This window comes from Chionomys nivalis, chromosome 1, assembly GCF_950005125.1.
Source record: "Chionomys nivalis chromosome 1, mChiNiv1.1, whole genome shotgun sequence".
Classification (NCBI taxonomy): Eukaryota; Metazoa; Chordata; class Mammalia; order Rodentia; family Cricetidae; genus Chionomys; species Chionomys nivalis.
The window spans coordinates 134,287,755-134,311,915 of NC_080086.1; the positions used below are offsets into that span (position 1 = coordinate 134,287,755).

The following is a 24,161-nucleotide window of genomic DNA, read 5'->3' on the forward strand; positions in this document are numbered from 1 at the left end:
TTTAGACACAAGAGTAGACACATTATTAGCCAGTGAGTTTGAGGTCAGCCTGCACTACAGGAGGCCTTGTGTTTAAAAGGAAGAGAAGGAAAAAGAGAAAAAGGAGGAAGAGTAAGAGGAAGCAAATGAGCGGAACTTCCACGCTATCACTTTAGAACCCCCACACCACCCTGACATCAAGGCGGAATTATGATCTCCTAGCAAATACCTAAGGTTTACCTGGGCTGCCGCTGCCACCCCAAGCAGCAGGCAGGAGCCACCACAGTCCTCTCTCCCTGCTGGCCCTGAGAAAATGCGTTGTTTCTTCCCCCCATTTGTTTTGATGACAGGTTACCTAAGTGGGAGACAATAAATAATCCAGGAGCTTTGGGCTCAGCACGCCTTGATTAAGATCATTTAGCTCGCGGCTGGCAGAACACAAAGGCCCTCCATCAGTGCACACAGTAAGCACTTGTTTAGGAAGTCCGCTTTAATCATCATTTTCCTCCAAGACTCCTTGCCTCAGCCCGCAGCCCAGCCCTGTGTTTCCCACCGCTGTCTACCTCTCTAGTCACACTTAAGCTTTGTTACACTAAACCTTTACCGGAAGTCTTCTATTTGTAATTCATAGGAGCCAAGACGTAGGACTAGGCTCTAGGAGAAGCACCAAGATGTCTCCTCTGCTTGCCCCTCCCCGGCCAAGAGAAAAAGAGACTCCAGGTAGAACTGCCTGGTGAGAAAACTGGGGAGAAGGCAGAACTCCACCAAGTCTGGGTCTCCCCAAAGGGAACAAACAGAAACAAAATCTTCGCTATGGGCAGGGACTGTGTAGGGAGGAGCGAGTCCTTTGAAGGAAGCGGCTGTAAGTCTGTGAACCTCAAACAACACATATTTGTCTCTCAATGCCTGTAAGTAGGAAGCCAGGTCCAGCTCAGATCCTCTACCTTGAGATCTCAGATGAAACTTGACTGGGGAAGGAGTCACACCCAAGCCCAGCAGATTATTGATAGTTTCTGGAGGGTGTGGGGTTGAGCACACCAGTTCCTAACTAGCGAGAGGCCACCATCATCAGTTTCGGCTGGCCTTGGCAGCCTACTTCCTTCCAGATGTGTTATGGGCAGGGAAGGACAGATGGAGAGAGAAAGAATCTCCTAGCAAGGCAGAAGTTGTGATCTTGAAAACGGCATCCCATCAGCTTGGCGTGTTCTGTTGGTAGAAGCAGCTCACAGGTCTCACACTCAGGAACCTCAGATGGAGACCCGCTCAAGACCACATACAATGGCTTCATGCGTATGAGCAGCCATACCGGGAGACCCCCAGAGACCACTGAACTCTCAGGCCCAGTTCGAAAAGTGTGTATTAGCATTCCATGGGCATTCATCTTTTCACAAAGCACCTACTGAGTGCTGCATAACACCAAGACAGTAGACACAAGGCACCTATTGAGTGCTATGTAACACCAAGACGGTGGACACAAAGCACCTACTGAGTGCTGCATAACACCAAGACAGTGGGCACAAAGCACCTACTGAATGCTACATAACACAAAACAGTGGACACAAAGCACCTACTGAGTGCTGCATAACATCAAGACAGTGGGATGGCAAAGAGGCCTAGAGACCAAGGTTCTTTCTTAGAGCTGACTGTTATAGTAAGAAACTGAGATCATTTCTAACAGGTGATAAAGGATACAAAACCAAACATTCATATGAAACGTTGTGTTACTGTCAATTCTGTTATCAAAATATATAACCAAAGAATTGGGCAAATTCACTTCCATGAGCTGTATTGTGTGTGTGTGTGTGTATGTGTGTGTGTGTGTATTATGTGCATGTATTTTCCCTTTTTTTTTTAACTAAATTCGAAGAAAATTCTAGTCTCTCGCCTTTAAAATCTAACCAATTTTTAAGTGGAGAGAGAGGACAGCAGTGCATTTAGAGTCCACAAAATCAGTTCTCCAACCCAACCAATAGTCTATTTGCAAGTGAAAGCGGTACACTTCCTCGTGTGGGGGAGGGGCAGATGCCTTGTGAGGGGTTCTGAAGGACTGCCCCCTATGAATCTTCTCATCCATATTGATGAACAGGGTAAGGTCTGTCGTCTTCCGAAACGTGTCTGGGTCTTAGAAATCATGGAAACTCCCAGACCTTCTGTTTTCTGAATAAATCCCAGGCGACTGCTCCAGAAAGGTATGGTTTGTTTTTAAGAGTGAATATTGACTGTGAGTTCACAAGAAGGTGAAAGCAAATCTGTTCTTCTGATTATTATTGTTTTAGTAGGTGACTGGCAGTTTTAATGATCGCACCCCAGGATTAATGTCAGCGTGGAACGAAAACAAGGCAGCACTCTGGGCTGTCTACCAACCTGCCTGAGGATCGATAGCAAGCCCTCCACGTTATTCAGCATCCTGGGAAAGAGGACTGTTTCTCCTCAGACAGCCGTGTGACTCTAACCTTTCTAACTAGTCTGCTCAGTCTATTAGCTGATCTGTTCCACCAGCTCTTGGGTGAGGAGAGTGTCGCCCCTGCTTAAGAAGTAGTACTTCGGGGTTCTCTCAAAGATGACCGTTTAGTTATGTCTGTGCTTGGGTCCATCTGAGTGTACGTACCCTTGGCATGAGTGTGTACTGCGTGGTCCTAGGGAGACCTACCCTACCCCCTTCCAGTCAAGGCAATAAACAAAGTAGCTTCTAGCAAGCATATAGCTAATCTACCAGAAATTGTCCAGTTTAACCGCTTTTACCGTTCTTACACAGACTCTCACCCGGCAAAGTCTTGGACCCCTCAGTGTTGATGACATCTCCCTTGTAGGTGTGCACGTGGGCTTGGTAGCATATACGTGAGCTAGTTATCTTTTTTCTGTTGTGTTTTGTTTGGGTTTTAGTTTCCATCTAACAGATTTCATCTTTTCCTGAGCTGACACCATAAGGAGAAAAGGAAGCTAGCCAGGGGACAGAAGCAAGAGTGGCAGGGGACTTTGGCAACACATGGGTTGTGACAATGAAACATTGAGTAAGAAAACTTCGGGGCATGTTAAATATAGCAGGTAAACACTGTGTTTACTAGTATTGGGATCCTAGGCTTTACAGCTGGGCTAGGTTAGCTTCTGCTTTAACTTAGAACAGTAGAGGCAGATTAACTGACCAAGTTCTGATAGTGTAGCTATATGCTTCTTAGAAACTACTTTATTTCTATGACTAAAAGAGGGCTTGGTCTTCCTAGGACCCCACCTCCACCCCAGTACATACACATGCCAAGTATACATACACTCATAAATACCCAGCTCAGTATATACTTGGGCCAAGTGTACTTCCAGACATACATAACCACCCCAGTATACACACATGCCAAGTATACATACACTGTTACAAACCCAAACATATCAAGGTTCTCCATGGCCAAGCCACAACCCTCATAAGGTCTAAAGAGCAGTGTCTAAGGAAGACTTAGGAGTCCCCTCTCCTTTATTGATGTAACTGTTTAAAGTCTTGTAGCCAGAATCTGGAGTCAGTGGTGTTTCCATTGCAAGTGAGTAGAAGGCCTTGATCTAGGATGCTCTGTTCAGGTTAAACCAGGACCCAGGACCCATTAAAAATTTAAAATAAAGCTGGGAGGTAGTGGCACATGCCTTTAATCCCAGCACTCAAAGCAAGTTCCAGAACAGAGCTACACAGAGGGACCCTGTCTTGAAAAAATTAAAGTAAAAAGAAAATACAATAAAAATATCATAGACAACTGTTGATGTCTATTCAGTGGCCCTATTAGTGACTGCTGTTGTTACCTCAGTACCTGGTACTATAAAGACTCACATCTCTGTCCCTCTTGGCCTTTTCCTCATGATCCTAAAATGGCCATTGCAGCTCCGGCCATCACACCTGCACTACAGGCAGGAATGAGAGAAAAGCCATCTCTCCTTTCTTGCCTCTTGCCTCCTAGTCTTGCAGGTATCTTTCTTTGGGTTGACCATTTGGTTCTAATGTTTTGCCACTATTTTCATCTCTGCCCTTGGCTTTGGGATGCCTCACCCTCTCATGGGTCTTCAGTTGTCTTTGAAGCTCTGACACAAGACCCGGCAATTAAAACTGTCTGTTCTTTGGATTTTTTTTTCTGCCTTAAAATCTCCTGACTAGTTGGGCAGCACATCTTCCAGTGGCATCATAATCCCACCAGCCTGGAAGGGCTGTAGCGAACTGAGTCAGGGGCACACAACCAGCAAAGCGAAGGAGCACTAAGTAGTTAAGATGTGGCTACCAACACTGTGTTGTCTCTCTCCGGAGACAGCAAATCCCAAAGACATAACCCTGGTGGTAGCACACCAATCGAGTCTTGTCCAACAAGGACTTAGCAGGGCAGAAGTCTCTGGTTCTTTTGGCCTGTTAGGGGCAGAGCCAGTATTTGAGCTACCATCACTTCCCACTTAAGCCTTGCCACCGAATCCATTATGTCTAACCTGCAGATGGCTGCGTCCACAGTACCCATGTCAACATCAAATACTTTATTAGCCCAGCTCTGGTTTGAAGCCAATTTGGGAATAACTGAATTAGCCCCCAAAGCCTCCCTTAACTTAATTTTTACAGCTCTGCTTTCAAGAGAGTGAGTTGGTTTTTTGTTGTTTTTTTTTTTCCCAGTGACCTTTTTCTTCTCCTGTGTGTGACTGAGTTTCCCTCAGGGAACAGGGGGTAGCTGAGAACACAAAACAGCAGCCATCACAGGCGCCATTAAAAGCTCCTGCAGATTGCTGGGTGTCAGAGCTGTTTAAGGGTAATTCAGTCCTGAAAGCAGCTTTTATTTCAACAGCCCTGACTTGGGGCCCCGCTGGTGGGGCGGTCCCTCTCAAAGGGGAGTTGTTGGCCTCCCAGCAGCAGGGCAATCGGCCTCTGGTCTCTGTCCCAGGATGCTTCACTGCTTATGAGGTATCCCACCTGGCTAGAGGAACTTCCTGTGGAGCAAAGGAGGCCAGAGGGCAAAGTCCAGTGAGATCTTCTGGGACAGCACATAGCTAACCAGGGCTGGTGTCGTCACCGGTGGGGAGGTGTCAGGGGCAGCTGCACACAGGTACATGCGTAGCATAGGTGAACTTACGAGCACTGTGTATGTACAGGCAAATAATTCCCATTGAAACAAACTGGAAAGACAGCAGTTGAAAACGCATGCAGAGACTGGGAGTGTGTTGTGGGACGGCAGCGCCATGCTTCCTCATCCAGCCTCGGCTCCCTCTCGCACCCCAGGCTTATGGTTTAACTTTTCACAGAGTCACTATCTTAGGGGATGGAAGCACCAACCTTTTCCTTCCTTTTCTATTGACCTAACACAGTTGTAAAACTGAAGCTCACTGAAGGATGGAGATGCTACTCACATGCACTCTGATTAAATATGCTGCCCTCCTGAAGGCCTAAGGGCAACCCAAGCGGGGTAGGTCAGCCCCGTGGTGACACCCTCTGATCTGGAGTGACACCACCAGTGCTTCCTGACAGGCACCAGAGAGGAAATGTAAACACATCCCAGAAACCCTGAGATAAAAAGTTAGGGGCCTACAGTCTGAACCATGGAAAGTGGAGATTCCCTCTCACGCCCTTGATATCAGATGCAAAATATAACAAAGCACAGTAGAATGGGGTGACCCTCTGAGAGAGAGAAGGAAAACAACTTCATAGAAAGACCATTTAGTGCAAGTTCAGATGGCCCTGAACGACTCGTTAAACCTAGGAGGCACTGCCAAGCCAAGGCTCAGCTGTACTCAGCGGGGAGTATCCCACGAAAGAGAAGTGTGACCCACATAGCAGAAGGTTCGAGACCCTGAAGCAAATTAGGACAGCAGCTGCCAGAGGGCAGAGATGGAAGCAAGGGGTCTGACCTGAAGGGGCACTGAAGGGTGAGCCTAGCAAACGAACTAAATGTTGCCCAAAGATTTTGGGTTTGGTTTATGTTCTGTGTTTATGTAAGATTTAGAGAGGTTGAAAACAAAGCAAAACACCAGACAAATTATGCTGTTGCCACCATGGCTGCCTTTCTCCCAGAATCTTTGGAAAAAAACAAAACACCTCTCTAAATCTTACATAAACACAGAACTCAAATCAAACCCAAAAGCCTTTGGGCAACATTTATAACCAAATGATGATAAACTAATTACCTTTCACGATCCTCAAACTAGTAGTGAGTGAAGACAAGGTGTGACCTCGTATTCTCACCCCCAGATCTGAGTGGTGGTGGGTGTGTCTGGTGTGCTCACTTACATGTGAGTTTATCCCCCAAGAATGGCATGGCTAAGTCTTACGGCAGATCTCTTTTGAGTTCTCAGAGGAGCCTCCGTGCTGATTTCCACAGTGGCCGACCCTATCTGCAGTCCCACCAGGAGGGTGTGAGGCTTCCCTTGTCCTCGCATCCTCACCACCATTTGCTTTGATTTCTTTGTTTTCTGACTAGAGTGAGGTGGAATGTCAGAGGTGTCTTAATTTGTATCCCCCTGAGGGCTTAGGATGTTAAATATTTTCATGTTGCTTGGTCATTTACATCTAATCTTTTAAGAAATATCTGTACATTCCATTTGCTCTTGAATTGGTGGTGATTTAGGTTGTTGTTGGGTATTTTTGTGTTTAGGTTTTTTAGTTCTTTATATACTTTAGATAGGAATCCTCTGTCAAATATATAGGTCGCACACATGTTTCTCTCGCGGTATAGGTTCTTTGCTGAGCAGACAGCTTTTCATTTCCCACAGTCCTATTTTGTCCGTCCTTGGCATTATTTCCTGAGACGTTAGAGTCCGGAGAAAGTCCTTGCCTATGCCTGTGTCTAGATGAGTTGCCCATGCTTATGTCTAAGCCAAGGAAGCTTGAGGTGTCTTATAGAGTCATAAAGACGTCAGTCGCTCCCACTGACTAAAGATATGGCAGTTTAGGCCGGGCGGTGGTGGCGCACGCCTTTAATCCCAGCACTTGGGAGGCAGAGTCAGGTGGATCTCTGTGAGTTCGAGACCAGCCTGGTCTATAAGAGCTAGTTCCAGGACAGGCTCCAAAACCACAGAGAAACCCTGTCTCGAAAAAACAAAAAAAAAAAAAAAAAAAGATATGGCAGTTTGAGCTTCCAAAGTACACTGATTATAATTAATTAAAACTCAAAATATACATTTAAATTCATAGATTTATAATGATATGCAAATATTTAATTGGGCAACCTCAGATAATGTGAAACGAATTCCATATCTTGAAAGTCAGAAACAGGAGATGGGATTGAATATAGTGCCTTTATTACTCCTGTCCTGCCTCTGAATGACCACATTGCACAAGAAGGACAACACCTTGTCACAGATATACTCCAAACAGTCAATGAGAAAAAGGTATAATTAAAACATTGGTTTGTAGTTTCTAGTAAATGCTTCTATACCGTGAACTTCAAGAAGAGCCAATATTAAAAGAGACAGAGCAATGATCAGTCATTTGGTACCTGATGAAAAAGCACCGCCCACCATCAAACAAAGAGATGTAGCTGGCACAGTTCCAGGATAGAGCAGCGTGCCAACCTGAACTGTGGGAATGCAAAACACAAAATCCAAACTCTGCAAAAAGTCACAAATCAAATGGTCCCTATTCCTCAAAAGATAAAATCAATCAAAAGAAAATATAAAGGGGGCTGGAGAGATGGCTCAGAGGTTAAGAGCACTGACTGCTCTTCCGGAGGTCCTAAGTTCAATTCCCAGCAACCACATGGTGGCTCACAACCATCTGCAATGAGATCTGGTGCCCTCTTCTGGCCTGCAGGCATGGAGGCTGAACACTGTGTACATAATAAATAAATCTTTTTTTTTGTATTACAATTTAAGTGATTTAATCCCATTCTAACTACAACCTTGATATTCTTTTTATTTTATTTATTTATTTATTTATTTATTAAAGATTTCTGCCTCCTCCCCGCCACCTCTTCCCATTTCCCTCCCCCTCCCCCCAATCAACTCCCCCTTCCTCAGCAGCCCAAAGAGCAGTCAGGGTTCCCTGCCCTGTGGGAAGTCCAAGGACCTCCCATGTCTAGTAAGGTGAGCATCTAGACAGCCTAGGCTCCCACAAAGCCAGTACGTGCAGTAGGATCAAAACCCAGTGCCTTTGTTCTTGACTTCTCAGCTTTAAAAAAAAGATTTAAATAAAAAAAATATAAAGGAGAATTCTGTTGATTTAAAGAAACAAAAATTATGTATAATATATATATAAATGTATATATCTTTATTGTATTATATTATATACATACGTGTGTGTGTGTGTGTATAAAATCTCCTGAGAAACATAGTCAGGAGTAACCGCAGATCCAGGGTAAACCTGGGCAAAGCCTTGCCCCAAATAAAAAGGGGAACAGGTAGGGAGCTAGGGCTGTAACTCACTGGTGAGTGCTTGCCTAACATTTGCCAGTCTTGGTCTCCAGCACCACAAAATCATAATTAATGGACAAGGCTAGAGAATGCTACTTAGGGATAATGCACACTTGGGGGAGTAAAACTATTGAGAAATTCAAAGTGATCATAATGTAATCCAGGATATGGTCCCTTTGAAGAGCAAGGAAGTAGAGATTGGAGAGACCATGAAGCCACTCGCCAAGTTCTATTTCTTGACCTGGGTAGTAGTATTGCTTTAAATAATAACTCATTGATTATATAATATACACTTGATTTGTGTTTTCCTCCATGATTTACTTTAAAATTAAAAGGCTTAAGTATTTTTTAGCATTGTCAAAGGAACTCCTGTTGCACCACTAAACAGAGAGAATGATTTAATTCCCAAGTGGCTACTTAACAGGCCAGAGTCTTCTTTTTTGCTCTTGCAGCTGAACACAGGAACAAGTCAGGACTTTAAAATAAAAAAATAAAAATAAAAAACAAAGCTATCTGTTGTAATACTACACAGTAAAATACCAGTGATCTAGTTACCATGGTCACACTGTCTGACTGATCAGAGTTGATGGTGGTAGAGTTGCTTTAACCCCAGAATGATTAAAAGTATATACATTATTTTCATTTTTGTCCTAGCTAGGGAACAGGCAACTTCGTGAATACCAAAGGTCATTCTCCCTGCTTTCAATAAGGAATGGTTGCCATATACATTCATAGACGGATGACTAGCCAGATTTGGGCCTGATATTTATTTAATGGGATGTAGGGGGCCATGAAAATAGACCACAATGCACAGCTTCAGTGAAGTTGAGCTCAGTCAGTAGTTATGGCTTAAATTGAATTCCGATGGAGCCCAATCAAAATAGCACAAACAGTCCACGTGACCTGCTGAGCGCTGTTCCTCGGTAGGACACACAAGGCCTTGAACCTGAGGCAGAGCCTCATTGCGGTGATTAATAGAGACAGCTGAGAACTGATTTTCCTTTGTATTGCACTTTATTTCTTTGGACTGAGTCGAGCAGATGAGATGCCTTAGCCACAGCAATAAACCGGTGCAATCACTGTCTGGCCTATTTTTTAAACATTGCACTGCATATTACTAATTGATTTGTTTCTTCTTGAAGGGCTCTGCAATAGACTTAAAATGAAATCCAGTGCGTAATGGATTTTTCTTTACTCGGCTGTCTATAACCAATCAGTATCTTCATGTGTGTGGGTTCTTTGTACAATTTAAAAGTGAATGAGTATTCAACTATGCTTCCAGTGTGTGTTGTGTGTAACAAGATAAATATGGGCTCTCTTCTCCCATAAAAGACTTTTAATAAAATAGGAATTTTTTATTATTATTTTTTTAAGAGAAGGGAGAAGTGAGCTTTCTACCTTCCTTGACCTCATCATGTGTCTTCCCTGGGGACATTCCATCCGCTTAAGGCTTCACAGGGCTTTGGGAACCAATAAAGAAACTCAGGGGAGGCTCAGATTGGCCTCTCAGCTTTAGTCTGCCTCTCTCGTGACCTTGCTGTGACCTTAATTATCTCTCCTGACACTGATGTGACTGGTTGTCAGTGGTACTAGCCTTCCCCTTGGCACTTCTGATCTATAACTTACAACCCAACGACTGGACTTCCTCTTGGAACCATCTGAATCCCTGGGGCACCCCGGGACTAGACCCCCTAGTCTTGGCTCCTGCTTTCCTTGCCTGGTTCTGGTGTGCTCACTGTGGGACTTTCTGGGACTGAGAATCCAATCACAGTGGTACCCTGACTAGATTCTCACCTGCCCCTTCGTGGGTCTGAGCAACTGTGATGTAGCCATTCCGGCCTGAACTGCAGCCCAGCCTGAGGGGCTGAAAAAGCAACATTCTATGACCTGGAAATGTTCCAGCTGCAGGGGTTGTGAGAGGGAGGCATTCCTGGTGATCCTAATATCTTTTAATGTGTGTGTGTGTGTGTGTGTATGTGTGTGTGTCCACGCACGCATGTGTATGCACATTTGTGTTGTTTCTTCAGGGGCCATCTACGTTTTTATGAAGCAAAGTCTCTCACTAGGTCATGTGGCTCAACAATTTTAAGCTCTTTGTAGCCCTGGCTATCCTGGAACTCACTCGAGAGACCAGGCTAGCCTCAAACTCAGAGATCCACCTGCCTGTGCCTCCTGAGTGCTGGGTTAAAGGTGTGCACCGCCACCATCCGGCAAGGCAAACTTCCTGATTCTTAATGGGGGATAATAGAGCTCTACCTTCAGCTCGCGGAGTTTTCACAAGTTCAAAGGCATTGAGTCTGTGTATGGAAGCGCAGTGCCTGGCCCACTGAGAGAGTGTGCACTGCATTCCATGCACAGTAGACACTGAGGGTTTTTGTTCCCTATGTGGATGGACCTACCTATCAGGTAGCTAAGGTTCTGATCTCCCATACACACATTCTCCAAAGAAAACAAGTAGCTTCTATCCAAGTTTCAAAGCTCGCCTTGATTTCTGCTCCCTGGAACCACTACAGCTAATTACCTCCCCCTGGATCTTAGACCAGTCTCTTTCAGTCATAAGACCATGCCATGACCAACGCCTTCTACTCCAGGGACACTGCTGCATTGGTCCTGCTATCTGCCTGCCCTATTGTGGTTCTAACCTATCTTGGCCTAGAAGTCATGCCTGCCTTGCTTCCACAAACATCCCTTGTTAAACATCCCTTGTTCCAGAAGACTACCTCAACTCACAGCGGTCAGTATCACCAGGGTTGTGCAATAGTACACACCTTGGGCAAGGCTCTGGAAATAGAGCCTGTTCCAAGTGAGCAACTTCTCAGGAACTCTTGAAATAAGGAATAACGATTGTCCGCTTAGATGAATCACAGGACACACAGTTCCATTCAGGGGACCCATCTCAATGAGCAAATTATTCTCTTTAGAAAGACAGATGGCAGCAGAGACTCACGTGTAAACAATCTTGAAAGGCTGAAGTCTCCAAGGCAGAAAGTTAATCGCCTTAGGGGGCCCTAGACAGAGATGGAGTAATTCTCAACTTGGATCCCTTCTCCAGTGCTGACAAGATCACAAAAGTCACTAACATTCTTCATCAAGATGATGAGATAGATGGGACTAGTGTACAGATCTAGTTGGGTATCAGAGTCCATTAGAAGAGTTTTTATATAAAGATTCCCTCCTGACCCCAAACAAGATCTACTGAATCTAAATCCCCAAAGCCTTGGTCACCAGGTAGTTTGGGAATGACTGTATGTCCCGTGTTAATGAGACATCTGGGCATGTCTATAAGATGTCCAGAAAGAATGAAGAGAATCAATGGCATGAAGCTGGAACAAGACAAACCCAGTAGAGAAGCAAGATAGGCCTTGCACAAGAGGCAATAAGCTCAGAAAGACCATATCCCCAAGAGGTGGTGGAAGTAGGAAACATAAATTGATTCCAAGCTAAGTTAGGCAGATTTACAGTGGCCAGAACTATTCATAAGAACAGGAACCACCATCGTGCTCCAAAGGCTGCTGGGAGCAGCAAAATTCTGCCTGGATGAATCATGGGTCTGACCTGGGATGGCAAATCCTCTATTCCCAGGGAATCCACTTTCGAAAAAGTTTCCTCTCTGGACCTTTCCATCAGAAATTGCTGAAAATAAAAAACAAAATTTGTGTGTATGGAAACCACCTGAGACTAATATATGTCCGTTGAGTTTGGGAAAATACTGGCGCCTCCATTGAGAAATGACCCTAGAGTCTCTCCTTCGTGGAATGGGACCATAAATCTTGAGGGTGGGTGTCTGATCCCCACAGTGAGGAACTGAGCACGAAAGGACCGCGTAGTTAACTGTCTCGACTGCCTCTCTCTGGTGTTACGTGCTATGCAAAGCACTTGGTTTAGGTTCCTCTTTTAATTTTCATCCGAAGTGTAAGCAGTAAGCAGTAGAACCCCATTTGCTCAGGTTAGAAAAAGCAAGGCTCAGACAGGTCATGTAATCTGACCCAGATCTTCTTAAACCTTGCCTATTTGCAACCCTCTTTAGCCTGAGAAATTGTAACATGACCTTGGGGACATAGATAGAAAATGGGTATAAAATATCAAGCATTTGTTGATAATAAGTCACAAAGAAGGTTGTTTCAAAACAATTCTTTGGTATACATATAATTTTACCAATTAAAAGAGAGGGAAGCAAATTTGCATACTAATGAGAGATATGCTTGTTTATCTAATACAATACAATCCTAAGATATATCAGTTTCAAGCCTACATGCTGAAGAAGTCAGCAGGGAAGCTGTTCAAGGTCCATTTATGATTATTAAACTACTCTGTTGGATGAGAGGGAATTTTGTATGTGTAGTAAGGCTGCTGCAACTCACAGCATGCGATAGTTCTCACGTGTGAGCTTTGGCATTTCAAGGCAGCATTTACTGGCATTGTGCGATGTGATGGCACACAAAGTGTGTGTGTGTGTGTGTGTGTGTGTGTGTGTGTGTGTGTGTGTGTGTAATTAAGACAACGGTAAAGTCACAGGATACAACATTGGTGATCACTGCCAGAAACATCTCAGATTCAATGTGTTTGAATTTGAATGAATTTTTGGTCATCGTACATTCGTAAACCTTCTACTGTTGCCAAATTTCTCACTACCCACATGTTCTGTTATATGACCTCATATGGTCATGGTCCCCAACTAAGGAGCTTTTATCTAATTCAGGTCTCTCAGTTAGCCAGGGGCAAAGTTCAGAATGAGAAACTTTGGTTCATTTGAATCTGAAGCCCATAATCCTCTCCCTACCTCATCAAACATGGCATCTGGCCAAGAAGTAGATGACCAGCTTTCCTTGGAATATCCCAGAACCTCCAAATCCGATAATGAACAGAGGCTGAAGTTAAAGAGGGTTCTGCTCACGGTGAGGTGCTCAGGCAAGGTGCAGATGTTATGTCCTGAACAGAATTAACTAAAGGAAACACCATTCATCCGAAGCCAGGTTGAGAAGGCTTCTCCACATCCAGGCTGTTTGCTGTAGATATGGGTGTCTGCAGGATGGGCTTCCAGATAGATGGGACTTGCGACTCCATTTCTTAGTTTTGCATTTATTCTCTGCCCCAGATTCACGCTCAACTCACTGTGGTCATGAGATTTATAGTGATAAAAACTCCCCTGGATTCATTCGTTGCCCGTTGCCAGTGACAGGATCAACCTTAGACTCGGGCAGTATCTGTCAATAGAGCTCCTATTTGTAGAGTTGGGGACTCTATGATGACCTGCCCTACCCCCTCTTAATTTTATCATGCCAGCCAGCCCCTTTCACAGGTGATGGAACTAGACCAAAATCTCATGATACATCATTAGTGAAGGAACATTCTCCCCAAACCTGGGTTCTTGAAGATGTCAGAGTCCATGGTCTTTTCACCTCCCTCCTCCACATATGTCATTTTGGCTTTGGAACAGGTAAAGGGACAACTGGGTAAGCGAATTCTGCCAAAATACCTTTTGTAAGCAGGACGTGGTGAAACAAGCTCATTCTCTTAGCACTGAGGCAGAACAATTGTTCTGAATGTGAGCCAGTCTGAGTTATTCAATGAGACCCTGCCAGGAGAGCAGGCAAACAAAAATCCAGAACCTTCCATAAATAGTTAATAGATTTGACCAGAAAGCTGACCATCAGCCAATATGCTCCTTAATTCCTAAACCTTGAAGTGACCTTCAGAAACCATCAGAAATCATGTGGAAGTCAACCTTTCCATCTAGATTTACGCATCAGAATGCCACTGGGACTTCAGCCCCCAAGGCCAGGGTCCTATCACAAAAGTAAACCAAGGCTAGTTGAGGCTTCAGTTGCTCAGCCCTGCCAAGGTGACCTCCCTCTGACTGTCAAATCAGCCTCTTACACGTTCATCATCAAATTAGTTCAAAGCCTTCAAGAAATTTTCTTTTGAATGCTTTAGTGATGGTGTTACATACACTCAAATTAATTTTCCATCATTTTCTGTGCACAGAATTTGACTCAATCTCTCTTTAAAAGGGGAAATAATTTGGGCCATCTGAAAATGAGATTTATTTTAAGTAGAAGCTTATTTATCAAGAATACAGTTCTGAAAGCTTTTATGACTTGTAAAATGTGTTAGATTTGAGGCCAAGAGATCTGACAAATCCCCAGGGTCCAGCCGGGCTGAAAGAGAGGACATTTGAAAGGAAATATCCCAGTGGTAGAAGATGAGGTGGCAGGTAGGGCTTGAGTTGTGTTCCTGTGATGTCCCTAGAAAGCTAGGTAAGGACACTGGGCAAGGACAGACCACACTAGGGAGTCTCTGGGGGCCTGGGGAAAGGAAGAAAGTTTGACCAGTCTGTGACTAGGGAGATGGTTCAGTCAGAAAACTGCTTGTCGTGTAAGCATAGGGACTGGAATTCAATCTCCAGGACCTACATGAAGAAGCCAGGGATGCCCTCGTAATTCCAGCATGGGATAGGCAGAGATGACGTCTTAGGGCCTGTTGGCAAGCCAGTCTAGCCTCAATGGTAAGCTCCAGGCGAGTGAGACCTGTGTAAAAGGCGATGCAGAATGCTCCTGAGGATGTCACGCAAGGTTTCCACTGGTCCGCTACATATATGCTCTCACACATATGCACACACAGAGGCATTCAAAGGTTGAAAAGTTCAGCTTTTCTCCATTTTTGACACTGTCTGTTGTAGAACATAAAAGCCACTCATTGCATTTCCAAACCGGGTTTAGCTGATCTAAACAGGTTTTGGGTTGCCCCATTGAGGGCCTGTTGCCAAGAAAGCATTTCTGGACATAAAGCCATATCTGGAGAGCTTGAGGCTTTCTCTTCCTACCCTCAGGGTCCCAGAGCCGAGTGTGGGATCATAGAGCCGAGACTGTGTCCAGTTGGCTCTTTCTAGCCACTCAAGGCCTCAGCGTTCTTTTATGTGCACGCAAGCCTCTGTGAACAGGTTCGACGCTGCCGTAGTGTCAAACTTAAGTATCTGGGGCTTGCTCAGCACCACGCTGGACACAGCCATTGCCTGCATGGGGACGTCACTCCTTCTCAGTGACAGAATGTTCTATGGTGCTAGACGCATCTTCCTGTTCCCAGCCCCCTACTGTCCTGCGTTGTGGTTGGCTGCATCCCTCGTGATCTAAGTCTTTTCCATCTTCATGTCTTCCGGGGCACATGACCCAGGTTCTGGCCCATAGTAGCCTCTTTACAAAACTATCCAGTTTGAATGACTGCTGGTCTTTTCTTCCCACAATCTCGGGACCTTCTCTGAATTTATGCCTCAAGCCATGGATCACACACCTTGGAGACAGCCCAGGGAGGTCTGTGGAGGAGGTAAGCAACTGACTCCCTCTCCTTTTATGTCACAGTTCACTGGCTGTTCACCACATGTGGGGCCAGCGGGCCCCACGGCCCCACACAGGCCCAGTGCAACAACGCCTACCAGAACTCCAACTTGAGCGTGGTGGTGGGGAGCGAAGGGCCCTTGAGGGGCATCCAGATTTGGAAAGTGCCAGCTACTGACACCTACAGGTATGTATGGTGATAGACCAGCTCCCCTGGAGAAGACTGAAGTCCTACGGGGGGGGGGGAGGGGGGGTGTGCATGTCTCTGGGTGCCCAAGCATGCCAAGGGCCACAGAGTCTGGTCTGTTAGTGGAATACAATGGCTGAAGGTGGATTATGGCAGCAAAGATGTCTTTTGCCTTCGAAGAAGCTCACAGACTGTTAGTGGAGCTGATAAACATACAAGCTATCTTCAGAATTATTACTAATTATAATTAGGGTGGACACAGAAAGCTAAGTGTTCAGTATGACTGGTTTGTGTTTCACATGTATGTGTTGGGGGTGGGTGGTGGTGGTTACATGTTCACGTACGTCTGGAGTTTTCTGGCCCTGTGATCCCGAGAATGAGCTCTACTTTACATTTGAGGCAGGGTTTCTCACAGAGCCTCACGCTCACTGACTGCCTAGGTTGGCTGGCTGGTTAGTGAGTTTGGGGTCTCCTCCTGCAATTTCAGGGCTCCAGAGGTCTGCCTGTTTCTTCTCCCACAAGCTCCAGGGTTACAAGAACGCCTAATTTTTCATGTGGGTGATGGGAATTTAAATTAGTCTCTGGACTGGATTGAGCCATTTCCCCAGCCTAAACGCTAATGTTTCTTTTCCTTTCGTGGCCCTTCCATTTTTGTGGGAATCACGACACTCTTAAATTTTGTCTTCGGCCTGTCCCAGCCTCACAATTTTCACCAGACCAGGCAAGAGTAGACCAATCCCACTGTGCCACCTTGAGTCCATGGTACCAAGCAAAGCTAATGATTAGATAGTAGGGCTGGTTAAGAGCCAGGCTTCAAGGGTCTATCTCTGTAGGTGGGCTCTTGGCTTGGTATGAATTCTATAAAGTTCCCAGCTGAGCTGATACATCCTATGAGAATCACTAAGTTGCACCAAATCCTGGACATGTCTGTGTGTCCTCAAGAGGGCTCCAGGATGGAGGCAAGACCAGTTGCTGGAGGCCTCATTTTAGAGATGAGAAAACAGGCTCAGAGAAATCCAGAAATGGCCCCCAACCTCAGACACCTGAGAGTGAGCATGGCCTGGCTGCAGCTCCTACCCAGCACTGTCAGCTGTGCTAAGAACATCACCGTTAATGCGGTGCCGATGTTGATGTTCCCCATGGTTCTCGGGACATCCCTCTCCCACCCAAATCTCTTCTCAGGTTACCCTCTTGTTTTCCCTTAATGAATCTTGTGGTAGGACTACCTGGGGGCGGGGTCTTCCAGAGAAAGTTCTGGGTGCCTTGTAAGTGTTATTCTGGACAAGGATATGAAAAAGTTCCATCCCTCCCCACCACCCTTAAACATCCCAGAGATTCCAGCCATCCTTCTGTGCCACACCAAGCAAGCCAGACCTCCCCACAGAACCTCCATGCACGACAGGGCAAGGAGAAAAGAAGTCCTGGGGAGAAAGGGGCGGAGCAGGCTGAGGACCTACCAGGTGTGTCTGTGCCTTGGCATTGCTGTGGTTATTACCAAGACTCTACATAGGGTGAAGTGAATTAGAGTGGTCCATGCCCAGAGCAAGTCCAAAGCCACACTGAGAATCACTTGTCTCTCCCGCAAAGGTCACCTTCAGGGCACCTTGAGGCAAGACATTGTGAATCATGCCCATTTCCAGATGTACCCAGGGTGTGGGCTCTCTTCCCCCGTATTCCATTTTCTCTCCATCTGAGACACAACATGCTGGCACATACAGGTTCCTATTACAGGGTGTGTGTGTGTGTGTGTGTGTGTGTGTGTGTGTGTGTGTGTGTGTGTGTGTGTGTGTGTATTAGGGGTTTTCTGGCCTTTGGGTAGAGAAATCACCAGGAGAAACAGGAGGAGCTAAGGGCAGAATTTCTAAGAATAAATTGTTCTCACACTCATCTGGATCTCACACTCATCTGGATCTCACACTCATCTACACTCATCTGGTTCTCCTCTCATCTGGGTCTCCACTCATCTGGTTCTCACACTCATCTGGGTCTCCACTCATCTGGGTCTCACACTCATCTGGATCTCACACTCATCTGAGTCTCACACTCATCTGGTTCTCACACTCATCTGGATCTCACACACATCTGGTTCTCACACTCGTCTGGGTCTCACACTCACCTGGGTCTCACACTCATCTGGATCTCACACTCATCTGGATCTCACACTCATCTGGTTCTCACACTCATCTGGGTCTCACACTCACCTGGGTCTCACACTCCTCTGGTCCCCTCTCTTCAGTCTGAGAACTTTGCTCTGACTTTTTCAGACCTGCCCTACATTTTGGAAGATTTGGCCAGCCAGACCAACTATACTTACTAAATAATAATAATAAATTCATTTCCTATTTATTATTAATCACAGCCTATCTAATTCTAGTGGGGTTCTGGTCTGTATGAAGCACACAGTCTTAGCACACTGTTGACAGAACAGCTGCCAAGATCAGATAGCTGTTAACATTTGCCTTGGGAGAGGATTCCCTAGCCCCAGCCTTGTCTGGCCATTGCCTTCCTGGACACATATGCACTACACTTTGAAGTGGTCAAGTTAGTAAAGAGAGAGTTATGATCTGGCCACATTAAATGCGAAAATGAAAACAGAAAGGGAGGTTGAGTTTTTGCCTTTGTTGCTGTTGGATACCAGAGCTCAGCTCTAAGACATGTCCCTGCCCTCACCTCATTCCTGACCCTTTGATGACAATGCCTACCATGGTCATTCTAACTTAGTCCTCTAAATAGATAGTTTAGTGCTTTGCTTTTTAGGTCATATAAAAGTGTCCTCAAGTCTAGCATGTGTGAGGCCCTGGGCTCAATCCCCAGGATGAGAAGACAGGAAGGGAGGGAGAGAAGAGTGTGAGAGGGGAGAAAAAGGAAGGAAAGGCAGGCAGAGGGGAGCGTAGCAGAGGAGAAGGATGGCAAGTGGGCCTTTAAACTTGATATGGAAGGCCCGGTGATGGAAACTCACACACACATATATACACACACACACATCCATACAAACATATACATACAAATACACACATACATACATACATATATACATAACAAACACATATACACATACACTTGATATATAGCAGTGTTCCACATAGGGAACTTTCGGTCCTCACGTGGAGGACTTTTTCTCTTGAGTAATTATTATTTAGTAAATACAGTTCCTCTGAGAGGAAAACATAGGCTATTCCAGAGGACTTGAGTTGGAAAGACAAAGGGTGAAATTCTTTGCCTTGCAAAATCCATCTCTCCTGGAGTGTGGCGCTCACTTAGTACTGTCTGGCTGCTACCCGATGCCTGACGCCATGATGGCTTCACTGGTCAGGGAGTTGGAAATGGGGGCTGACACTGGCCACTGCTGTGCACCAAGGTGAGGCCTCCGTTCCTGGGACCTCCTCGAAGAGGTACACAGTTGAAAGGACCTCAACTCTCTTTTTGCTTTGTTCTGTTCTGTTTTGTGCCTGAGAGTGAACCTAGAGCCTTGTGTATGCTAACTAAGCTAAATTTTTCACTATTTTGAGTCCGAGTTCCCTCAGTTTCCCAGGCTGGTCTTGAACTTGCCAACCTCTTCAGTCTGATCTTCCCAAGAAGCTGGAGTTGCAGGCATCCACTGCCATGCCTGGCTTTCGCTGACTCTAAATTGTATCCTGGGCCTATCTGTGTTGTGGAAAATAGCCGCAAAGAGGGAAAGAAAGGGAAACGGGGAAGAGGTGAGGGCCAGGCTCCTATAACAGGATCCTGGCTTCTTCATCGCACTGGAGCAAGACAAAACTAGCTGCAGGTCCCAGAGCTGGGATCTCTCCTGCCACACGCCTGTGTGCCCTGGTGAGAGCAGAGGGGAAAGTGAGAGGCAGGACGAAAGTGGGGACTGTCATCCAGAGAGTATCAAAGGCTACAAACTAGGGCAGGAGAAGCAGGCTTGGCAATGAGGGACTAGGCCAGGAAGGGCTTGGAAGGTGGGGTGGGAAGAAGTTGGCCATGAAGCCGGATGGGGACAAGGACCTTGAGTGGCCTCCACTCTCCAAGCTTAACTGAGAAAGAGAGGCGAGGGCTGGGGACAGTGGGAAGTCCCTGCTTTGTGGATGTGATCGCACAACAATGCCTTCCAGAATGTCCCCAGTGGGGGGCTGCAGTGGCTGAAAGTGGGGGGGGGTGCACAAAAGGAACATGAATTTGTGCTAGGCGGAGGACAAGAGCTTAGCCTAATCATACAGGGAGACAGAGTGCAGTTCTGAGACCTGGGCGAGTGAGGCAGGATGGGGAGAATGTGGAGGCAGGGAAGGATTGGAGTCAGGTGGGGAGGGGTTAGGGAATCCAGCCACAGCACTCCACAGTAGCCAGGCAGGGAGGGCACTGCTCACTCCCTCTGACTCCCTGCTCAATCTCTCTCCCTACTCCAGCCTCCTTCCTTCCAACCTTCCTCCCTCTCTGGGGGCCCAGCATCCTTCCCCACACTCAGTCCCCTCACATATACTCAAAGATCATGTATAAAAACATTTGTCAAACACAGACCTTGGCTCCCGTTATCAGTCTCCCTACCCCCAGACTCAGTTTACATGTTCTTCAGGACATACCGGATCTCAGGTGAAGCTGGCTGGCCTGGCCACATCTGTTTCTGGTGTTCTCCATCAATGAACCTCATTTTCTCACCTGGCTCCAGGGACCAGCATGCACAACATGATAGCATAATTCAACCAAATCACAGATGGCCAGGAGAGCTTTCCAGGGGGAGGGGGAGCCTCGTTGAGCTATGGGACCACTCCTACATACCCAGCACTAAGCTATTGGGGCCATACTGTGAGTACAACACTGAGCTGTAGTCCCTACTGTGTGTCGAACACTGAACCATGTGCTCAGTAGTGACCTATGAGGCCCTTACTATGTGTCCAGCACAGAGTATGTATTTCAGGACTCAGTGAAGACTGAGACTGGAGAGCCTCACAACCTCTGGGAAGAGCAGATACAGGGCAGGAATTCAATAACCGTCTACGATGCCAATCAAGTTCTAGACAACAGTAGGAGAGATGTCACAGGCATGATGAATTGCCAGAGTAATTGTGCAGATAGTCATCGCACAGAGCCGGCAAAGTCGGAGGTGGGGGACCAGGCGAAGATCAATGAGCTGCAAGAAGAATGGAGCTTGAGTCCAACTTCCACCACCCACCAGCCAATGTGACCTTGAAAGTTGTCTTCCTTCCCCTCAAAGGACAAATCCATCTGCAGCATTAAGGGTTTCAGAGAAAGTCTTTTTTGTTGGTGTGTAGAGTTGTGCAGGCCAGGTGGTGAAGGGAGAAATGGACAGCTCCCCACCCAAGGTGCCTACATTACAAGGTGTAATTTGCTCCTTCATCACTGCCCCCGGGGAGACCTGATGCTTCCATTGAATTGACTGGTGCCAATAACAAGCATCATCAGAAAGTTCCTGCTGGCCACGCCCTCATATGGTCTTCCAGTAATCCTGTAGACTGTGTGGGCTGGATCTGACCATCCCCATTTCATAGGGGAGGAAGCCAGTGGGGGAGGGGCATGCCAAAGGTCCCACCCCAAGCCAGAGGTAGAGCCCAGAATGAAGTGTGGGTCTGTTGCAACTGGAGAGGGCTACATATGAGGAGTGTGTTTCTCTGAGTGTGTACGGTGGGGGAGGGGTAGAGTCCTTGCCTCCTCTTCCCCATCACCCCTCCTAGGTGGGCGCCATCCCTGCCAACATGCTAAAACCCAACTGTGCTGTTGTTTCAGAATCCAGCAGGCAGCCACTTTGATCCACTACTAATTCTTTATTTAAGAAAGATTCACAACTCAATTACACCAGGTAACAATAGCTCACAGTCAATAACACAAAACACAAGCCCTGCCAACATCCCATCTGACCAGGGGACACGGATTGAGATGAGGAAAAACAAAGAAATTACAGCATCAACGCGTTCGGAGCGCTAGCTTGCAATTTCCAGTAAATTGGAATCACTGTGAGTCATTTTCCCCACTTGACTGGCAGGTATATTAATTTCTCGTCATTTGTCAACCGTCGAAAGTAAATTGTTTACTGAGTTTGGGGAGAGCATGTCAGAGGCGGGGCTGTGGTGGTTATTCTGGCGTGGTTTTGCATGGGACGATTCCCTGAATCCAGGCTCAGCAGCACTGAGCCAAGGGGTGCTTTATCAGAGGACAATTCCAGGTGAAACTGGACAGGATTGGACCCAGGACCTCTGGCTGTTCCCTGATCTACCCAGCTCCCCACTCTCATTTGCTCATCCCTTCTGCCTCCCAGGAGTGACCCCCAAGAAGAGCACAGGCTGGCAGGGGTGCTCTCTAAGAACCTCTACAGGGGCCCCTCACTGACTGTCCACCAGCTGTCAGTTAGGTCCCATATAGAATTCTCACCATCACCAATATTATTATTCTCATCCCCCCTTTTAAACTACCAAAGGGCCCAGAGAAGGAAGGTAATCTGTCCAAGGTCACACAGCTATTGAGGAAGACTAATAAAGCCAGGACAAAAAAGTCAAAAGCAAGATGCCTCCGCCATGAACTTGAAGGAGGCAGTGGTTTGGTCTCATCCAGTGCAGGGTCAGCACCTAGAAGGAGGAGCTGCACCGTCTAGGTGCTCCCTGTCCTGAGTGTTAGGGGAAAAAAAATCCCAAGACAAGCTACTTCTCTGGCGCAAAGAAATAAGATTAAACCAAACTAAAATGCCCATGTTTTATCAAGTGCAGCGCTCTCCGGTGGCGGAGAGCATGGCAGGGGAGACAGAAAAGCGGGGAGCGCATGCAAACCCGGGACCATGTGTTCCTTCTCTGGGTGCCCACTTAAATACCCTGTGGGAATTCAAATCCTGGCATGCTGGGATTTGGAGTCCAGACCAATGCATCTCCCAGGCCAGGGGGCTGGGATGGATGCCAGGGGCTAGGGTGACACTTGAAACTTACCACTGAGGAGCAAGGCTGGGATTGGCTCCAGGTTTAAGTGAAGGCAAGCCCTGGTTTTTCTCGCTGTCACGCGTCACTCTGAGGCAGAACCAAACTTAGAGTATTAAGAAAGTTACGCTCTGAGGTTTCAGGCCTTGGGAAGAGGAGGAAGCACCCACATCTTCCCAAAACCTCCACAATCCCCTAAACACTGAGTTCCTAACTCAGAAATGTGTGTCTGAGGCCACCACCGGGAGTGAGTGCCACTCACTGACACCTGGTGGTCAAGCTTTGCTACTGACTCTGGAGACCCTGCCTTGGCCTTGCCTAGACTCATAGCTTTTCCTTCAGTAGTGGGAGGAGAGGTTCCTACTGGTCAGCTGGGTTTGCTCAGACCACACAGCCAGGACGTCCAGGACTAGAGCCAGGGAATGGTTCCTAGCTCAGGGCTCTCGCCAGCCCACCTCACTGCCAAGAACCGAGCTGAGATCTGGAGGGAGGTGGTGGAGTTTGGATCACTGGAAGAACAGGAGAAATACGAAGGCAGGCCCGGGTAGGGGGGAATGAAGTCAGGAACAAACAACTTCCGAAATATAATAATTTGGCTAAATTTAAACCTGTGAAAGAGTTCAGAATGATTCATAATGCATGCAGATTGATGCAAATGAGTATGCAAATGATGCAGACAGGAATGAGCTGCCTACCTCTCTGCAGTGAGCAGGATGGAGCAGGACAAGGACTTAGGTAGAAGTTTTCCAGGCAAACCTCATCTCGGAGTGGAAATGAGACCTTTTCATGCAACCTGACCAAGCCCTAAAAATCATCTTTCAAAGCCAATATTATCATTATCTCCCTTTTATATTGCTAAGAAACTGGGACTCAGAGAGGGAAAGTGATCTATCTGCCCAAGGTCACACAGCTACTGGGCAAGCAGGACAGAGCTGAGGCCTCCTGCACATTTCCATCCTGAGACTGTCCTTCTCTGGAAGCCACACTGCCCGTTCCACAGTCCTCTGCTCACGTTCCTCTTAGCTGAATAATTCTGCCCCTTCTCCTTTTCCACCAATGAGCCCCACCCCCTGCCTCTGCTTTTTGTCATGCTCATGCCTTTGTCTGTCTGTCTGTCTCTCTCTCTCTCTCTCTCTCTCTCTCTCTCTCTTTCTCTCTCTCAGAGACAGGAGCTCATGTAGTCTAGGCCGGTCTGAAACTATGTAGCTGAGGATGGTCTTGAACTTCCCATCCTCCTATCTCCACCTCTCAGGTGCTGGAATTACGGACACATGCCCCTACGTCTGGCTTTAGGCAGTGCTGGGGATCACACCCAGGGCACATGTGTGCTAGACAAGCCTAACTACATCCCCAGCCCACTCCTCTTGCCCATCTCCCCAATACAGGCGTGTGTGTGCATGCACATGTGCGTCC

General features: G+C 46.6%; 1 protein-coding gene across 1 annotated transcript in view; it reads left to right on the plus strand.

The window, feature by feature from the left end:
• Positions 1–24,161, plus strand: part of Alk (ALK receptor tyrosine kinase) — a 722,226-nt gene that overhangs the window by 649,252 nt on the left and 48,813 nt on the right. The window contains exon 12 of the mRNA XM_057785256.1: positions 15,687–15,849. Coding sequence (XP_057641239.1) covers positions 15,687–15,849 — 163 coding nt within the window. The remainder of the gene's footprint in view (positions 1–15,686; positions 15,850–24,161) is intronic.